General features: G+C 39.5%; 2 protein-coding genes across 2 annotated transcripts; both read left to right on the forward strand.

Annotated features, from left to right (window-relative positions):
* Positions 1 to 262: 262 nt before the first annotated feature.
* LOC124269987 (zinc finger protein 99-like) lies at positions 263 to 10,818 on the forward strand. The gene is made up of 8 exons (XM_046704997.1): positions 263 to 347; positions 1,480 to 1,704; positions 2,766 to 4,082; positions 5,043 to 5,313; positions 6,934 to 7,227; positions 8,096 to 8,229; positions 8,525 to 8,709; positions 9,242 to 10,818. The coding sequence occupies exons 3-8, from the start codon at positions 3,898 to 3,900 to the stop codon at positions 9,739 to 9,741; spliced, it is 1,569 nt and encodes a 522-aa protein (XP_046560953.1). The 5' UTR covers positions 263 to 347; positions 1,480 to 1,704; positions 2,766 to 3,897; the 3' UTR covers positions 9,742 to 10,818.
* Positions 1,482 to 3,463, forward strand: LOC124269968 (zinc finger and BTB domain-containing protein 8A-like). Its single transcript, XM_046704967.1, has 2 exons — positions 1,482 to 1,704; positions 2,766 to 3,463. Exons 1-2 carry the CDS (start codon positions 1,482 to 1,484, stop codon positions 3,461 to 3,463), a joined length of 921 nt encoding a protein of 306 aa, XP_046560923.1.
* Positions 10,819 to 19,398: the final 8,580 nt, after the last annotated feature.

Here is a 19,398-nt window from a genome sequence, read left to right on the forward strand (position 1 = left end):
CATTGTTTAAAACCATACCAGAGTAATTAAACCAGAGACCGTATAATATATAGTTTCTGATTAAAACTTATGTGAAAATGTTTTGGTCTTTATATTAAATATGTTTTTCTGTAATGGAGACATGGTACTGTTGCCGCTGTCTTGTATCCAAGTTTTCTATTTTCTAATTTCCCGCTTTTATAAACTTGGTTACCATCGATTACCTCCCGTGCGAAAGACAAGCGTGCGCGGGGAGGGGGCGCTTCAAATACAGACCCTGTCGCTCAAACGATGGAAATGTGCCGCCATCGTGTGGAATTAAACATTCAACCAAATCTTAGTTTGACATATTGCAAACATCAGAAAAAGTAAGTATGTATGTTTTCAGGTGGTAGACATCTGAATATTCTTGTCATTTTGAAATATTCTATGCAATCAAAACATAGACTGCAGCGATTTCTTTGAAAATACAGGTTTCACATCAACTTTGCAAAGATCTTTTCGACAATAGCTTCAATATTCATTGTCTGTTACTTGTACCTATAGACGACAATCATGCAGTAAATTCTTTGATAGTGAGCTGTTTACACTGCATGCATTCGTACGAATGATGTTGGATCTATGTCACGTGCGATTACCTCCCCTAGAAAAGTTGACCGAACCAGCCGTAAAATATTATGACGTAAATGTCTTTTGGCAGAGTTTGTTCCAATAGTCTATCAGTGACGGTGTGCAGCCTTTGTGTGTGACGAAACCCGAGGTGATGCATGTCTTTGACAGTTTCCACTTTTATGAAACTTATGAGCAAGGTGCTGATAAACTTGGAACGGTAATCATGTGAACCAGAGATTCAAACTCAAGGGATCCAACTCAGTACAGCAAACTGCAGGGCCTTAGTAGAGTGGCTACTTGCCCACTGCTAATTGTCAAATGCGGTCACAGTTGCAATAAATGGATGGAAAAATATTTGAAAGTGACTAAAAGTGTTGTGACACAATTTGCAAGAATGACTTGCTCATGGAGTTGACCAATACCTGCAGGAGAAGGTTATGTAGCTTTGTCTATTCTGGGATTTATAGTGTTATAGGAATAGTGTTTCATATTAAATCCAATTATGAATAATGAAGAAAAAGGTTTAAAAGTCTGAAGAAAACAAATTTTCATAAAACTGTCAATTTATCTGTCAATTACTGTTACGGACTTACCTTTAGTGATTAAAAGCCAGTCCCTTGTAGAAATGTCCCGATTTCAAGCATAAGTGTGGTAGCAGACGATGTTTACCTTGATATGGAAGTACACTATTGCATCTGCACAGAATTACCGGACGCGCGGAATACCGGACTCGCTTGTAGTTATTTGTGATAGATGGAACAATATATAAAGAAAGGGACGTGAATGCTTAATTTTTGTAGTTTTGCATTTAATTTTGAACAGATGAAACTATCATATGTTCATCCATTATTGCTTTGGTTTTATGTTATTTATGTTAACTTTCTCCAGAGATGGAAACATTGCGAGAGGCTGAGCACGGAAATACTTTACGACAGCGGTTTGAGGACTTACGGAACCACCAGACGCTATGTGATGTGACGCTAGTCAGCAATGATGGACACAAGTTTCAGGCCCATTATCTCTACTTGGCAGTGAACTCGGCATATTTCCAGCAAGAGTTATCCCTCGTTAGAAAGGATTCGTTGCTGCCTTCAACAGTTTTCATAAATATTGGTACGGTCAACATGTGTATGGATGTTGTACTGCTTGTGAAATGTGTGAAGAAATATGTCAAAGGTTCCCTGCTCTGACCAATAAACAGGAAATGTAAAAATCAAACCCTAAACATTGAAAGAGCCAGTCACACTAAACCAAGATTACTCAAAGCTGGTATCCTTCAGGATAAGATACTGCTGATGATCTAGATTGCATTACTCAATATCAGGCAAGACTTCTAAAAACCTGAACAGAACTGAAACATCATTAAACAAATATCTCAGAAGGGTAAAGGATTGGGCAGATAGCATAAGCCAGGTAAGAGAGAATCTGCACTATAGGTTAAGAAACTCAGGCAACATTTCTTTGCCAAAAACAAGAATAAAAATTTCTCATGAGTCATTTTTCCCATTGGCGATGTAATTGTGGAACAATTTATCTTCAGTAGTAAGAAACTGTACTTCATTATTAAATTAAAATCTAGCATAAAAACATCCAATACCTCAGCTCCACTGTACTTTTCTTACCACAATAGCAAACCCAATATGCTATATACACAAATATGTCATACAGCTAGTAGGTTAAGTTACGATCTTTATAGCGTAGGGTTAAGTACAGATCCCCATTCAAATATGGTAATCATTATTTCTACTAGTGTTCATAATACAGACAGACAGCATTAAAAAAGTCATGTTTAAAGCCATTCACAATTTTCGTGACTGTAATGATATGAATACATTATCTATTCTTTTTCAATGGCATTACAGACCTTACCAATCATAGTAATGAAATTCTTCTTAAAAATATGCATCTTTATATAAGCAGATCAAAAATATTCCAGTACATTTCTAACACTGTACCTTTGTACTGACGTATTGCCCCTTTTAAACCTTGTTTACTGTCAATCTTCCTCTGTGTTTATTTCAAATAGTGGCTTGTGATGTATTTTGTTATTGTAAATATTCTTGGATAGGGGTTGTACAAGTTGTAAGAACTTGTCCATGTTCCTTCTCTATGTTTAGATTCTCAGTTTCTATAATTTAAATGCTAATTCTTATGAGATCGGTATTCTTTTGCAGATGCACCCGCCAGTATTTTGAGTGTTCTCTTAGATTTCATATACACTGGTGAACTTGCAGTCAGAAAAGAAAATATACAAGAGATAGAAAACATTGCCATAAAACTGAAATTTAAGGATGCTGAGAGCTTACTTTTCAAATCAAAGTACTACTCATCTATAACACAAAGGTGTTCAGAAGATCTAGGAGTTTTAAAAGAAAATCTCTCAACAGATGTGTTTACTTCATCTGTTGACACTGGGTGGGATTCAGAAGATCATGATGAGCAGTATGGTCAAGAATCATATACAACCGATGAAGAATTGTTACAAGATACCCATCAGGATTGGGATGCATTGACAAGCTCTGATCAGAAAAAGAAATCCTTGCCTATCAAATCTAGTCCAAAGAAGAAGAATAATAAGCCTGAAGAATATGTTGATTTCATGGAGGATGCTTCACCAAAGACAATAAAGGGTCGGAAGAAGAGAACAACAAGCAGGACTGCAAAAGCTGCTGCTGCAGAAGTCCCAAAGCGTAAATCTGCCCGAGGTTCCAATGCTGGCATTCCTTCTGTGTTAAACTCAGATGTAAATAAAAGGTCAAGTGCAAGACGATCTGTCAGGAATTTGTCAAAGGTTGTGCAGGGTAGTACATCTGAACATCTGGCTGCTCCAAGAGGACACGGCCTGTCAGACAAAGGGTGGCTACAGAACTAGGCAAGAGACAGTCTTCCAGGTTACAGCTGTATTCACAAAGTAGACTGAGCTATGCCAGCAGCTCTCCGGAAGTATCTGATGGTGAATTAGGGAGTGAAGACAGTACTCATGATGTGATTGATGAGCAAACCACTTACTCTTTCACTGAGCAGACTACATCATCTTTAGAAGAGTTTTACACATGTGACAGGCAGGATTCCACTGGAAAACTAAATCCTTCTTCCACTGGTCAAAAAGCCTCTGATGAACAAGCCTGTTCTGGTACAAATCATAAGGCTGTGAAATTGCCATCAAAGAAATCAAGATCTAAGTCCAAATCCAAAAATGTTAGTTTAAAAAGTAAGCGACCAAGTAGAACAAAGCGACCCCCAAAGAGATTTGATCCGTCTAGATTCCAGTCCCAAAGAAGAAAAAATAAGGTTTCTTCAAGGCAGATGGAACTGTCTTTTCAGCCATTATCTAAAAAGATCTCCCTGAGGTACCTGACCAGCCGATGTACCAGATGGGCATTCGAGGCCTCCTCCTCCATGTGCCATCATGACTACGACAAGAAGACCTGGCAGTGCTGCCGTTGTCAGGAGAGCTTCTCCATGTACAGTCGATGGAGACTGCATTACAGGTAGGAGCTTACACCCTAGCCAACAAACTACAGCTTTTAAATTTCAGTTTTGTATAGCATTATAGAACACCAATTGTTTTAAGTGTATAGTTGACATACTGGACATGGATTGTTTCTGTCAAACTCAGTGTAGTAGAGTGAGTGAGTTTAGTTTAATGCCGCACTCAGCAATATTCCAACTATATGGCGGTGGTCTGTAAATAATCAAGTCTGGACCATACAATCCAGTGATCAACAGCATGAGCATCAATCTATGCAATTGGGACACAATGACATGTCGACCAAATCAACGAGCCTGACCACCCGATCCCGCTATTTGCCTCTTACGACAAGCATTGGTTACTGAAGATCAATTCTATAGGTTACTGAAGATCAATTCTAACCTGAATCTTCACGGGTACAGTGTAGTACAAATTACTAACAGTACAGTGTTGATGAATTGCAACTCTCATTTCTTGTTTTCTTTCACTTATCATTATACCTAGTATTACTGATGGCGATCACTTCTTAATCAGGTCAAACCACTGTCAGTTGTTTTGAGGCAAACTGTCAATAATAGATGAAATGTGATTGATCATAGTTTGTTAAGTTTTGCTCTTTTTTCACATAGAATTCGTAAAATGATATGGTATGATTAATAATCTGACCAAAAAAACCCAGGTAATGCAGAATTTTTGTGAAGTCAAAATAAACGTTTTAAAGAATTTATGATCAGTTAATTGATTGTTGATGTTCACCCTTCTTACATGTCTTAAACGTGGCGTTGGGGTAGCCTAGTGGTTAAAGCTTTTGCTCGTTACGCTGAAGACCTGGGTTCAATTTCCCACATGGGTTCAGTGTGTGAAGCCCATATCTGTTGGAATATTGCTAAACGCGGCATAAAACTAAACTCACTCACTCACTCACTCATGAACTGGGTTGGACTTTCTGCAAGCTTGACATACATACTTTCTCGTACAGATCTGTCCATTTAGCATTCATGCTACTGAGGCTGAAGAAGATTCGACAAAGGAGCATACTGAAATTGAAAAGGCCACCAAAGAAGAGGAATAGGTTGTCTAAGGGCAGTATTGTAATGATGAACTCGGGCAAGGTTCGGAAGATGCCAGGGCCAAAGTGTACGTTGTCGAAGGCTGCCATGGTCAAGTGTATTGAGTGTGGTGTAATGCTGGCCTCCCGTGCCTCACTCAAGAACCATCTGCTGCAGTACCACAACTTGACCCGACAACAGGTATCAAACAAAGACTCATTTAGTTGTCATGTACATCTTGCTTGAGTTTCTTCCAGTAAGGATACACACAGTCATGTTTTCAAAAGCCGAGGGGATCACTAAAGTTTGATTATTACTATTCCTGATGAATGGTAACTGGGATCACTAAAGTTTGATTATTACTATTCCTGATGAATGGTAACTGGGATCACTAAAGTTTGATTATTACTATTCCTGATGAATGGTAACTGGGATCACTAAAGTTTGATTATTACTATTCCTGATGAATGGTAACTGGTATCACTAAAGTTTGATTATTACTATTCCTGATGAATGGTAACTGGGATCACTAAAGTTTGATTATTACTATTCCTGATGAATGGTAACTGGGATTACTAAAGTTTGATTATTACTATTCCTGATGAATGGTAACTGGTATCACTAAAGTTTGATTATTACTATTCCTGATGAATGGTAACTGGGATCACTAAAGTTTGATTATTACTATTCCTGATGAATGGTAACTGGGATCACTAAAGTTTGATTATTACTATTCCTGATGAATGGTAACTGGGATCACTAAAGTTTGATTATTACTATTCCTGATGAATGGTAACTGGGATCACTAAAGTTTGATTATTACTATTCCTGATGAATGGTAACTGGGATCACTAAAGTTTGATTATTACTATTCCTGATGAATGGTCACTGGGATCACTAAAGTTTGATTATTACTATTCCTGATGAATGGTAACTGGGATCACTAAAGTTTGATTATTACTATTCCTGATGAATGGTCACTGGGATCACTAAAGTTTGATTATTACTATTCCTGATGAATGGTAACTGGGATCACTAAAGTTTGATTATTACTATTCCTGATGAATGGTCACTGGGATCACTAAAGTTTGATTATTACTATTCCTGATGAATGGTAACTGGGATCACTAAAGTTTGATTATTACTATTCCTGAGTCATGATACAGTATGTGTAACGATACATAATATTCCACATGCCTCTGGTAACCTGAGGAGATACTTCATGACTAGTTAATCCTGTTTAGTTCTGATAGCTACATTGTATATGCAGTCAGATATTGTAGTTTGTTGTCATGGTTTTATGCAGTCAGATTGAGAATTAGTAGTGGTTTCTTATGATAGTTATATGCAATCAGCAGGTTGTTCAGTACTAGACCTGAGTAGATATAAGTCTGGGTTTCTGCAACACCTTCTAAACATTAGTCACTCTCTCTCTCTCTCTCTCTCTCTCTCTCTCTCTCTCTCTCTCTCTCTTTTTTTTTGAAGATCCAGGTAGAATAGATCTTCAGCAACCCATGCTTGCCACAAAAGGCGACTATGCTTGTCGTAAGAGGCGACTAACGGGATTTGGGCTCGCTGACACGTCATCGCTTCCCAATTGCACAGATCGATGCTCACGCTGTTGATCACTGGATTGTCTGGTCCAGACTCGATTATTTAGAGATTGCCGCCATATAGCTGCAATATTGCTGAGTGCGGCATAAAACTAAACTCACTCACTCACCCCTGTACAACGATCTTCTGTATTGATGGATGTGGAGGTTCTGGCTAGATCTCATTCTGACTGAATCTATAATCTGTCTGTTGTCTGCGATGTCCCAGGTAGAACACCACAAGTCGCTACTGGTGTGCTGCGAAGTAACAGGCTGTGCGTTTGCCAACATTGACATTCAGAAGGTGGAGCGCCATGTTCGGGAGAGCCACCCAGAGGTGCGCCATCCGTGCCCCGAGTGTCAGCGTTCCTTTGTCCGGCGAGACCTCCTGGCTCAGCACGTACTACGGATCCATCAGAACCAGACCAAGTTCATGTGTTCCAGGTGTGGTGAACGCTTCAAGAAATCCTGTGATCAGAAGATCCACGAACAGCAGGTCCATGGAGTCAACCATAACTTTGTGGTGAGTGAACTATCTGGAACTAATGTGTTCATGAAATAGGCATACCTTTTGGAGAGCTGTCAGCAGCTAAGATGCAGTTTGAGCAAGTTTAATTACGTTATTCTCTAGGCATATTTGTGGGAGTGCAGTCAGACACGGTTGTGCTGAAAATAAAGGGACCCACTTGTTGATGTAGTTAAACACTAGGGGCGGTGGGGTAGCCTAGTGGTTAAAGCGTTGGCTTAATCATGCCGAAGACCCGGGTTCGAATCCCCACATGGGTACAATGTGTGAAGCTCATTTCTGGTGTTCCCCCGCCGTGATGTTAGCTGGAATATTGCTAAAAGCGGCGTAAAACCAAACTCAGTCAGTCAGTTAAACACTGTTCTGTCGATGTTAGGGAGACCAACGTAAATGCTTCCAAGTTATGTGAGGTTTGAATAGGAAGGTCTAAGTTATTTCTTCGACACACCAATGTTCAACTCATCAGTATTTGGCTCTCATTATTGACCATCAACCAAATTACATGGCTCCATGTACACAAGCTCAGTTTACTACTTTAAAAGTAAAACTGTCATCTGGATATGGCCTTGCATTTCGTTAAATCTTAGGTATCGATTAAATATGAAAGTGATGGCATCATTGTCAGAATCCTAATAGTAGCATTTAAAAACTAAGGCATCCCATGTTTAGTGAATCCCATTCCTACTGCCCCTTGATGTTGGTGGAATATTGCTAAAAGTAGCATTAAACCATACTTATCCACTCACTCAAACACTGTTGTCGATGAACTCTTCTCTCACTCAAACACTGCTATTAAGTAATTCTTCTAGGTCTCAATAACCAATCTTACACATACTTACACTTTGTCATGTGGTTCTGGCTTCAGGTGTACAGCTGTAATGTGGAGGGTTGTGACTACCAGACAATCACTGCCCGATATCTGGACGCTCACAAGAAGGCCAAACACTTCGACAACAGAATACAATGCTCCTACTGTCCCACAAAAGTCAAAACCAAATTGTAAGTATTCTTCTATGTAAGTGACTTAGCTTGTTAACAGGATCTTGACTGGGGTGACATGGACTTTTATCAGACGTTTCAGCAGATGCCCATTAATTACTGGTCAGTATTAAGGCTGTCTCATGAAAATCTGATAACATGTACTCCCAGAGGGAATCAAAACTGAGAGAATCAAGGTTTAAGACACATCTTGTAATGTGTCCACCACATTGTAGACGTGTGAATGTGATAGGATGTGGTACAAACATTAGATGTGTATGTCTTGCTGGGTTTATATAGCCTGCTTCTATTCCAGAGCACTACAAATGCACGTCAATGCACTACACCTGAACAAACGTCCGTACCTGTGTGAGATCTGTGGCTCGGGATTCTGTGACCCGTGGACTCTGCAGCGACACATTGCATTCCGCCACAGTACCACACGGGAATTCTCCTGTGACCACTGCCAGTACGCTTGCAACAACAGGATCCAGTTTATGAGTAGGTTTCTTTGTACCATCTTTTCTTACTCTATCATCTGCAAGTGACGTCAAGTTTTACAGTTAGCAGGTTTAGCTGTTCATTGAGTAGCCATATTAACAAGCACTGTCCTTAATATGAGGGAGGAAATGTCGAGATCCATATGAATTGGAAATTCCTAAACACTTTCTTTGTTGGCACATTTATCACACATGCAGTTAACAGGATATTAATATTATCAACAAGTGCATCCAGATGCAAAAAACAAATTGCATTAATTTCATAATTTACAGTATTTTCTTCACAATGGTTCCAGCTTACTGTGATTAAGTGGATCCTATTGTCAGATCATGGTTGAATTTGAGTCATTGTACCATGAGGACGTTGATCATCAGTCACTTTGGTCCAGACTGGATTAGCTACTGGCTGCCATGATATATGTGGAGTATTGCTGAACACAGCAATAATGGAACACTAATTCAGCAATAAACAATTTAAGCAAGACAGAACTGTTTTTATGAGTCATGACTTATGACAATGGTACCTCTTTCAGATCACACCTTCCAGCAGCATGGCGTGAAAGCAGAGTTTGATAAACGTCAGGAGCAGACGTGCCCTGTCTGCAGCTACCGTGCCCTGTCAGCAAGCAGGATGAAGGCCCACATTCGCCACATCCACGCCGACCCACACAAATACACCTGTGAAATATGCGGCAAGGGCTTTAAGAACCGCCACTATCTACGAGACCACCAGGTGATCCATTCTGACTCCACTTACCAGTGTCCGCACTGTGACTACAGCCCCTGGACCAGCGGTAAGCTCAAGAAGCATATCCGCACTCAGCATATATTCAAGGACGTCAAGCCGTACAGCTGCCCGTATTGTACCTATGCTTGTGCCTTGAGTGGGAACTGTCGAAAACATGTTGTGCACAAGCACCCTGGGTTTGATGTCAGGTACAACACTGATAAGGACATGTTAGCGTACATGAGGAAGGTGGAATCTGAGCTGAACACAGGGAAAATCAAAGCAACAACAGCCAAGAAGTCCTAGTGACAAATCTGCTTCTTGTCAACTTCAGAGCAGCGAGGTAGGGTTGTGGATAATCTATTGGCTGAAGATCTGTGTTCAATTCCCTACATGGATGAAATGTGTAAAGACCACATATGCTGTTTGTTGTCAAGATGTAATATAGCTGAAAACAGTGTAAATCACTTCTCATCAACTGCTGTGGTAGTTATATTATAGTTAGGCTGATCAGTTGACTGCAGTTGCCATGGCAACAACACTTTTTCCTTCAGGATACAGATGTTCAGTTTAGTCTGATGTTAGTTTGCATCACTTGTGTTGACAGCTTTATACACCACTAACATGAAAGTCAATTCCAGTTTAAAGCAGACTTAAGCACATCAAAGGATGAGCAAACGTTATACCCTGAACCTATATGATGGAAGTGTGACGGCAGTGTTTCTTGCAATGTGAGTATTTCCTACTGACTGACAGACTGAAATACAATGGTTGATGAACTGTTTGAGACAGTGCACCTGCTGCAGTAGAAACATTGGATGAGGAAGAAGATAAGAATAGACTTCACGGTAAATGCAAGAGGTATCTTCTATACTGACCACATCAGTTAAAGTCATGTATTGTTGTTCTTCAGAAGAGGAGAATCTTCCTTATGGCACAACAGGTATTGTGTGTTGTAGTTATTGTTCATGTTTTGGCACAGGTAAACCAACATTGATCACAACTGATTCTATGTGCATGATTGACACCATAACCTGATATACATGCTATACATGTTAAGATTATGCTATGGTATGTACAGTGTATAAGTGTATGCATATGTTAACTACATAGTGTGTACAAGTTATGGATTCTGTTGGGAAAAACGTTTAGTACTTTTCGTCCAAAGTTATAGTAACAATGCATCAGAGTTTATACTAGTAATGAATTGATATTTGTATGAATATTTGATATTTATTTATATGAATATTTAATATTTATTCATTTCAAAATTTAATATTTATTCACATTAAAATTTAAATTAATTCAGCAATGTATTCCTACAGGTGATCGTGGCCTTAAATAAATATCTCCAGGGCTCGATTCAAGAGATGTTAACCTACTTGCACCGGGTGCAACCTAAGATAAAAACCTAGTTGCACCAGCCGAATTCCAGTTGCACTGCCTTTATTGTAATATGTAATGAAAGAAATATGCTCTTGAATTATGTACATATTTCATTCAGAAGTTTACCCACTAAAAAATTTACTTGCACCTGGTGCAAGTTAGACTAATAACTTGGTTGCACTTTGTAATATTCGGTTGCACCAGTGCAAGTAACAAAGCACTAAATCGAGCCCTGATCTCTGACACTGAAGTTAGCAACTTAAGTTTTATTGACTGTCAGTGTTGGTCCAGGCACTCGGTCTTTGGTGATAGGCAGTGATATATTTGATGACAGCTATGTAGGACTCTTTTGAAGGGGCTACATTTCCTTCAAGGACTTGAAGAGATCTTGTCCTGGCCTCTTTCCCACTGTCCACTCCATGGCATCTCTTCTTACTGTAGTGATTTCAGCATAGTACACCAAAGTATCCCAAACCTCATCCTCTGCTACCTAGTTGGTCTCTAACCATGATTTCACTCTTTAAGGCACTGGATCCTAACACTTCTTGCATGATTTATATACCGGACTGTGAGCCAATCACCAGGCTGACCCGATGAGATCACCATGCATATAGTCTCCATCTTGAAGGATGGAACCTCATGTGATTCAACACTTCCAGGTTGAGTATTGGATGGAGGCCGCTATCCTTAGTCATGATTTTGTCTTGAAGAACTCTCGCCTTGTCCCGGCTGGATGGCACTGGAGTGTGCCTAATCCCCTTGAATACCAGTGGGCCTCTCTTCCACTGTGGTAAATGACCTACTCTGAGAATGGATAACACCCAAGGATTGGTACGGCTTTTCATACTCTGCTGTAAACCGAGATAGGTGACCGCCCACAATTACCACGGGTAAGAGCGAGTGAGTCTCCTTTTTGCCAACACCATTGGGGCACTTCACAGACCTAGCAGGGGGTCAAGGCAGACATAATTAAATGCAATACACAATAAACATGCGTACAACATTGGTCGACACTTTAACTTTATGCTTGTAGCTGTAGTCTTTCTTGAAAGACTGCTGGCGGAATTGATGAGAAGGACCATTGTTAAGGTATGGTTGGTAACGTGACTTTTGCGGGCGGAATTTTGGACGTTCATGGGAGAACACCACTTTTTTCCCCATTTGTTTGGAATCACCAAAGTCCTTAATCTTCTTCTGAAGCTCATCCCCAAACAAATACTTGCTTGTCACTATCATGCCTGAAGTACACAGCCTTTTGTGTGGCCCACTCAAGTCTTGTTTAAAGGCAACACATCTTTTCATGTTCATATATCGGTCTGGGCCCCAGTAAGCAGTCGCAGACATTCTGTCTTCATATCTAGCTCCTTCCGTTGCATAATACGTGTCATCAGCATGTCCGCAACATGAATAATAGGGACCATAGATTTCACAAGCAGGCCATGCACATGCTGCATGTTTATGTCCCGTGTTTTATTTGCCTGTTTTGCTTCATGCCATATCTCCTAATTTACTTTTGGCACAACTAATCTCTCACAATTCTGTGGCTGATAGTATTTTTCCATCAAGTCTTTCAGTTTGGCAAGGTTGGGTGGTCTTGACAAACCTTCCCAGACAGATTTGGTAAGCTCTGGTTTAATGTCATTGGATGTTTTCTCATCATCGCTGAAGAAATCTACAAACTCCGTCGTGAGGGCGGACATAAATGAAGCATCCAACACAGTGCTATATGTCTGATCTGAATTATCTTGACACACCTTATTTAAGATCGCCTCAAAGCCATCAGTCCCGTGACTGTCTTCAAGTTCATCTGAACTCACGTCAGACATATTGGCCATTGCTTCAGTTTTGCCACTTCTGCTTGGGGTTTATTTACTCCCGATAGGGGCGGTGGGGTAGCCTAGTGGTTAAAGCGTTGACTCGTCACGCTGAAGACCCGGGTTCGATTCCCCACATGGGCACTATGTGTGAAGCCTATTTCTGGTGTCCCCCACCGTGATATTGCTGGAATATTGCTAAAAGCGGCATTCTAACGCTTTCCCCATTTTATCCATCATCTCCTATGAGAATTTTGACACTGCACAATGCATTCAAGCAATTTCATCAGTTTATCTTGTGATGTGATGCAGTTTGAGTGTGTAGTGGCAGTAAGTCACAAAATATAGTAATGTGTCTTCGGAGAGGTTTGTGGGATCAGTCGATGAACAGTCCATCCCACGGGCTCCCAGGAACTCTAGGAATGCGTGTCGTCCCAGCTTGGTACACAGTATAGGTGCTGGGAGACAAAGCCTTCTCCCAAAGGTCCTCTAAGTTGGCCTTCAAGGGTACAATAGCTGTGCCAGGGGAGGGCAAGGTGTTGGTAGCAACAAACACACTCATATTACTTTATTAATCTTGAAGTACTCCATAAAACATGACCAATATAAACATTACAATATCATACTCATAGTCAAAACATATGAATAATAAAATGATAATTTAACTGTACTATAACCTACTAGTAATTGGTATCACTAGAAATGTCATTGTTTACACAAAAATCACACAAAATTGTCTATCTCAGCATGAGCAGTGTTGTGTTTCCTGTTTAACTCAATGTCAGTTGATTCAGAAGCATATATGCCACCTGGCAAAAAATCCTTTAAGTTGATTGTCACAGGCTGTGACGAAACCATCAAGGAGGCTCACAGTCGTCTGCTGGAACAAGTCTAGGTTGGATGGCTGGGTCTTGGCAGCGACATGCAGAGGACTTGACCTGAAACAGCATTTGTCCAATGTATATTTGTATATTTACTGTCCTGATCATTAACGAAAAGAAAGTAAAGAATGACTTGCATATGTTTTATATGAAACTCAAGTTTATGTTTTAGGATATATCATTCAGATTTCTTACCACTTTTTTAAATATGAAACAAGTTATAAACTTGTCATTTCACGATTATTTATAACAAATAAAACAACAAACCTGTTTGCGGGGAAATGTGTAAAGACATCATCATCTGACTGGAGGAAGTTAAGAGGACTGTCTCGCCACACCTGGAGTATGTCATGCGTGGGCTGGATGACGCTGTACAGGTTAAGATAATTCATGTTTCCACTTGTCACCATATCCCAATATGGTCCAGTCAGACGAACGTACAACACAGCAAATGGCTGCAACATTGACATGAGGTTGGAGTCTTGCAAGTCCTTCAGTACAGATTGAAGCTTAAGATTGGGTTGATCGGTCTGCTGGAGTAATGTCATAACATCTGAACGGTGGTGGAGAACTTCAGCTGATGTTTGAAATAGGACGTTGAATCGGTTGTCCTTGTAGCTGCTGATGAGGGATTTCTTGTTGTGCTGATCACAGAAGGCGAGCCACTTGTCTCTGACACCGTTTTTCTCATCTCCAAGAGGTCCAAGAATCTCTGACACCATGTGGACTAATCTAGTGGGGCCTGGGTCATTGCCAAATCGGCTAAACTGCGGGAAGTTCTCACGGCCAAATTTCAGTCCTTCTTCTGCATGTAATTTCAGCTGGTATTTCAATGATTTCATGGAATAGGAATGGAATCCAAACAGAACATGGGCCATACAATGCAAGTTGTGGACAATACCTGGATTTTCAATGAGCACTTCATCTCTCCATTCAGTCAGAAGTCTATTAGCACATTTTTTATTTGCTGCCCGGTCGCTCATGAAGAATGTCAGCTTGCCTATAGAATGTTTTTCAGGCTCTCTTCTTCTGGATCTTCTGTCATGGTTGACAACTCCTTCAAATCTTTCTTAACCGTCTCAGAAATCTTCTCACTTGTCTCTCTCGCCACCTTTCAGAATCCTAAGTTCATAGTTTCTCCTGTGTCCAGTTGCAGTGCAGTGTTAAGAATCTTAACCTTTTGTCTGGAGGTACCATCCTTGTTAATTCCAAAATGTGATGCTGTTTGAAGTTTCTCACTGTACATTCTTCTCACAAGATACTGGGCCTCGTCTGAAATGTTTAACACTGCTTGTCTCTTGGGAAGTTTCTTAAGGGGAACATCACAATTAAATAGATGTTTTGCAACACTCTTCATGATGTGAGACACTTTATCGGTGGCCACTTCAAAGCTTAACAGTTCCATAACACACTGCCGGATGTTGCTGGTGAACTGTCTTTCTGCACATATTATTATTAATTCCAGGGAGGCACCTTATTCTTCTGCTACTTTGTGGTTTAGTCCAGCAATGATTCAATCTTTTTCATTTAGTTTTTGTTTGAAGTCTGAATCCAAGTCCTTCTCTCTCTTTTGGTGTTTGGCTCTCACTGTAGCACATGCTGCCTTGTAGTAGGATTTCAGTTTGCGGTACGCGTGAAAGTTCATCTTCCGTTTGTTTAAGTTTTGAGTTCAGTTTCTCAACTTGGCTTCCTAAACATGACACAGTTTCTGAAAGATCTTGATTGCACTTGAGGGCTTCTGACAACTTTTCTTTCAGGTCCACAATAGTTTCTTGAGCTCGTTTCTCTCTCTTTTTTGTATTCTTTGGGGAGAAGTGAGAACATTTTGTGGTCAGTTGTTGAAATCTCTGTGTTTCTACATCTATATCCTTCTCAAGCCTCTGTAATTCTTTTGTCTTTACTTGCAAGTCCATACTCACTGCACGCTTTTCAGCTGAAATACTCCTCGCTTGTTGTGATTCAGAAACGATGACTGGTATGGGTTTACTGCATGGAACATCTGGCATCGGCTTGTCATTTTGTGGAGCAGGCAGGCTATAGGGTGTGTCCAGGAAGTCAGAGAGTGCTGACCCACGCAGTGTCCTCCGCTTTTGAAATTTTCGATTGATATCTAGCTGCACACGTTTTAAAAACACAGTTTCATTTTCAAAATGCTCCAATACGCTGAGGAATTCTGCTGGAGCGAGCTGCATAAGCCATGTTGGAGTGATCTTTGCACGACAGGTTTTCGAGAAGTGATACAGTTCCAGAACTAGGCCAATTGTGAATTTTTCAAAAGACACTTGGGAAAAGTTTCCTTGAACAAAACTAGACCTAGAAAGTCCAACTCCAGCAGAAAATTTGCCGATTGGCTTGGCTGCCATCTTGCAGAAAATGAGGCAGCTGATGAGAATTCTGAAATTAATAAAGGCAGACTGAAGACCACAAAGATTTAACAAAAGGGTATCTTTCATGTTCATTCCGATCTTTTATATTCCTTATAACTATACTTGATATGTAACATGATAGGACACATTAAGTAAAAAGTAACAGCGCTTTAAAATTCAAATTATGAAAAATGATTCTTTTGATTTTTTATGCTTTTGAAATTACACTGCAGCAATTCTATAAATGTTTACAAAATATTCTGATGAAAATTAATGATTAATTTCGAATTTCTACATAAAATTTCAGATCAGTTAAGATGTGCATATAGTTATTATATTACTTAATCTGGGATTTCACCAGTAAAACAGAAAAATCAGCTGAAATTTATAAACGTTGTTGTACATACACTGACAAATGCACTTTTAAAATCAAACAATAAATACTTGTCTGATCAGCCTTCTAGATGTTTGTGAGTCAAAAATGAAACACACAAGTTGATGGATGACTTCTTGTATCTTGCAGATAGCGTAGGTGTTGATTCTCAGTGTAATCTCGCACCGTTATCAAGCTATAAGTGAATACAACCAGATGATGAGAGGTATATATTCATTGTGAATTTTGCAGATAGATTTGAAATCATCCCAGCTCGAAGTGCATAATTTGAATTCAATTATCTGACAAGTAGTATTCAGTGACATCATATTTACCAACGTACATGTACGTTTTTTAAAGGCTGTGCCCCATAGACAGCCATGGTAAATGATTATACAACAATGCATATATGTTCCATTACATAATTGTCATTCGAAATTTAAACAACAGAAAATTGAACAGATATTATGTGGCTGTAACTGAGATGATTCCTCAGAAACATGCAAAGTTTTATTAAGATCCTATGAAAATTATGGCACGATACTGTACATATTTCACTTATCCTCTCCTGTAGCGCTTGTTACATAGATTCTCTCCACAATCTTATTTAAAGCAGATCTTAGACTGGCTTCCTAGGTTTGCTACACAAGATCTGAGGAAGCTCGTATAGGAGGGGTCGTCCGTGTGAACTTTGTACAGGAAATGATACTTACTTACTTGGATAATGTTCGGAGGCACTTTCACGAATTTGAAAGTATATTTTTGATTGGTCAGATTACAACCTCCACTGGACAAGCTAGCCTATTCAAGTTTCCTCAGATCTTGTGTAGCAAACCAAAGAATTGTAAAGAATATCAGCATCCCTCAGCCACTGTAGTTCAGTTTGTCTTTTGATGATTGACAACAAAATAGAACAAGTTTACACGCATGAATTTATTTAAATATCCGCATCATCATCAGAAGAAGAACTGTCCATCAGTTGGGACAGCGCCCGTCTTTTGGCTGCAAGTTCCCTCTCTATCTCTGAAAAGATAGACAAGTTATGGTATACTATCCAATAAGATTATGTAAACATAAACTCCTGATTTTTTATTAAGTAATTTCTGTAGTGTCAGGTTTACAGTAGAAATTTGGCAAGTTAAACACCCAATTTGATTTGAAGGCTTTCACTTATGATGACTATTAAGAAATAATATTTGATGAATTACTTAGTTTGACAAAGCTTATAGTCCGATCTACTGCCTGGTCACTGATCTCACTGCAGGGTGCACAAGCTACACAAAGACTGAGAAATATGTACCTTTTGCTTGTCTGCACGCTTCTTGCACCCTCCATCTTTGTCTGCAGCATACTTCAGCCAGTTTTTAATGTTGATTTCAGTAGCTGATTCAGTGAAATCAGAAATTTTGATGCATCCGAATAAAAAATAAACTTATATCAATAAACAAGAGACTATTATAAAAGACAACAAGAAACCCTTATGAAAGATTTTCTTGAATACATAGAGAATCTATTTATCATCCAGTATCTTTCTTCATTAACTTCAAATGAAAAATGTTAATCTTTGAGCACTAAACTCTACCTTGGCCTCTTCAGAAATGAGGTCATAGCACTATGGCTTTCGCATCACTGACTTTAAAAGATTTAGGCTCAGGGTTTCTTTTCATCTAGTAAATGCCTTTGATTACTCTTGCCAGCCAAGTGCTGCCAAGCCCCTTCTTGTGGCCCCTCCTTTTCCAGTTGAAGGTAGCTGCCAGGCTGGGAGTGAAGAGGGTAGACATGATTCTGTCTACTACCTCTCTTGTGGTAATACCGCCCAAACTACCAATATGACGGACCTATATTAAAAACACTACAAATAGACAGACACACAGACAGACAATACTTTATTACCTTAAAAGGAATTTGTTTTGGTTCACAGTGCTTGACAAAAATACAAATGAATAACAACATAAAATATGACATTACTAAAAACATTAAAAGAGATAAATATGTGCTTAAATAGAAATAAATGATTAAGATGATAACTGGACATTCAACATTTGTTTAAAATTGCAATACTTTGAGGTACAAAAGACGTTCGAGCTCGTTTAGTCTTGGTGATTGGCACTTTATTGGCAACGTTTTTTGCCGACTTTACTTATACCGATGTCAAGCCCAACGGAGCTATGTTATCAGGGAAGCATCTTCCACCTCCTTAACACCTAGTCTGTCATGTAACTCATCTGTTATTTCCTTCCGCAGTATTTTCTTTCGATGCAATGGTGAATCAAATCCTCTTCTGCCCGCTCTTCTTCTCGTGCATGAGAAGAGCTGGAAGTACTTCGAGAAGAGAAGCATGTAAATCGAACAGCCGGAAGAGGCCCCTTCCATTTCGAGAAGTGTCAATCGCACACACCTTTTTAAACTTAGTCAGTGGGATGTTTTCACAAGCTAACCAATGAACAGATTTCATCAAGGCGACAGCTGCTTTGTGTTGTTTTTCATACATTACGTGCAGTTGCAACCTGCAAATCATCACAAGGTTTTGGAGCCTGAAGGGACAGTTTATGATCATTATGATGTTTGGTCAAAGTTGTATTTTTAAAATTTCTGCATTTAGCATCTTGTGTCATACCATTTTCTTTACCAATTTCAGTACATAGTTTACAAAACATTAAATCACCTTCCCTGTCGTAAGTCAGCCATGACCGATGAGTATTCAGTTGACTTGTCCAAACTTTGTGTTTTCTGACAGTATCAGCCGCTTCCTAGGCAGAGCATTCACTCAATACCCTTGTCTGAGTTGTATCTTTGTTTGTGTCACCTTGACCAAACATTGAAGTTAATGTTTTTTGCGAACTTGACAGCTTTAGTATCTTTCTGGGCAGCATGTCGACTGCTATATTATAATAATAGAAACCTTGGTCATATTTATATAGATATAACCTTGCTCCCGATTGGCTGCTTACTTATTGTCTGCCAGTCAGCTGTCGCGTTTTGAAGAAAATGGTTATGTTTAGACTCATATGTTCCAGGAGTATGTAGATCGATTGAAGAGACTTTTGTTTTGATTATACACACATTATTAGCCATCTATACTTTGTAGATAACGGTGATATTGCCTCTCCACAAAAGTTCACATTAGTGTTTCATCAAAAGCT

This window comes from Haliotis rubra, unplaced genomic scaffold (genome assembly GCF_003918875.1).
Source record: "Haliotis rubra isolate DU_JTF1 unplaced genomic scaffold, ASM391887v1 Scf149, whole genome shotgun sequence".
In the NCBI taxonomy this organism is placed as follows: domain Eukaryota; kingdom Metazoa; phylum Mollusca; class Gastropoda; order Lepetellida; family Haliotidae; genus Haliotis; species Haliotis rubra.

Bases quoted from the DNA above. Each gene is read 5' to 3' on its own strand.
- LOC124269968 (XM_046704967.1), top strand. From the start codon at position 1,482: ATGGAAACATTGCGAGAGGCTGAGCACGGAAATACTTTACGACAGCGG. The intron at 1,705-2,765 runs GTACGGTCAACA...ATTCTTTTGCAG, and splicing joins AACAGTTTTCATAAATATTG to ATGCACCCGCCAGTATTTTG.
- LOC124269987 (XM_046704997.1), top strand. From the start codon at position 3,898: ATGGAACTGTCTTTTCAGCCATTATCTAAAAAGATCTCCCTGAGGTAC. The intron at 5,314-6,933 runs GTATCAAACAAA...GCGATGTCCCAG, and splicing joins ACAACTTGACCCGACAACAG to GTAGAACACCACAAGTCGCT. The intron at 8,710-9,241 runs GTAGGTTTCTTT...TACCTCTTTCAG, and splicing joins CAACAGGATCCAGTTTATGA to ATCACACCTTCCAGCAGCAT.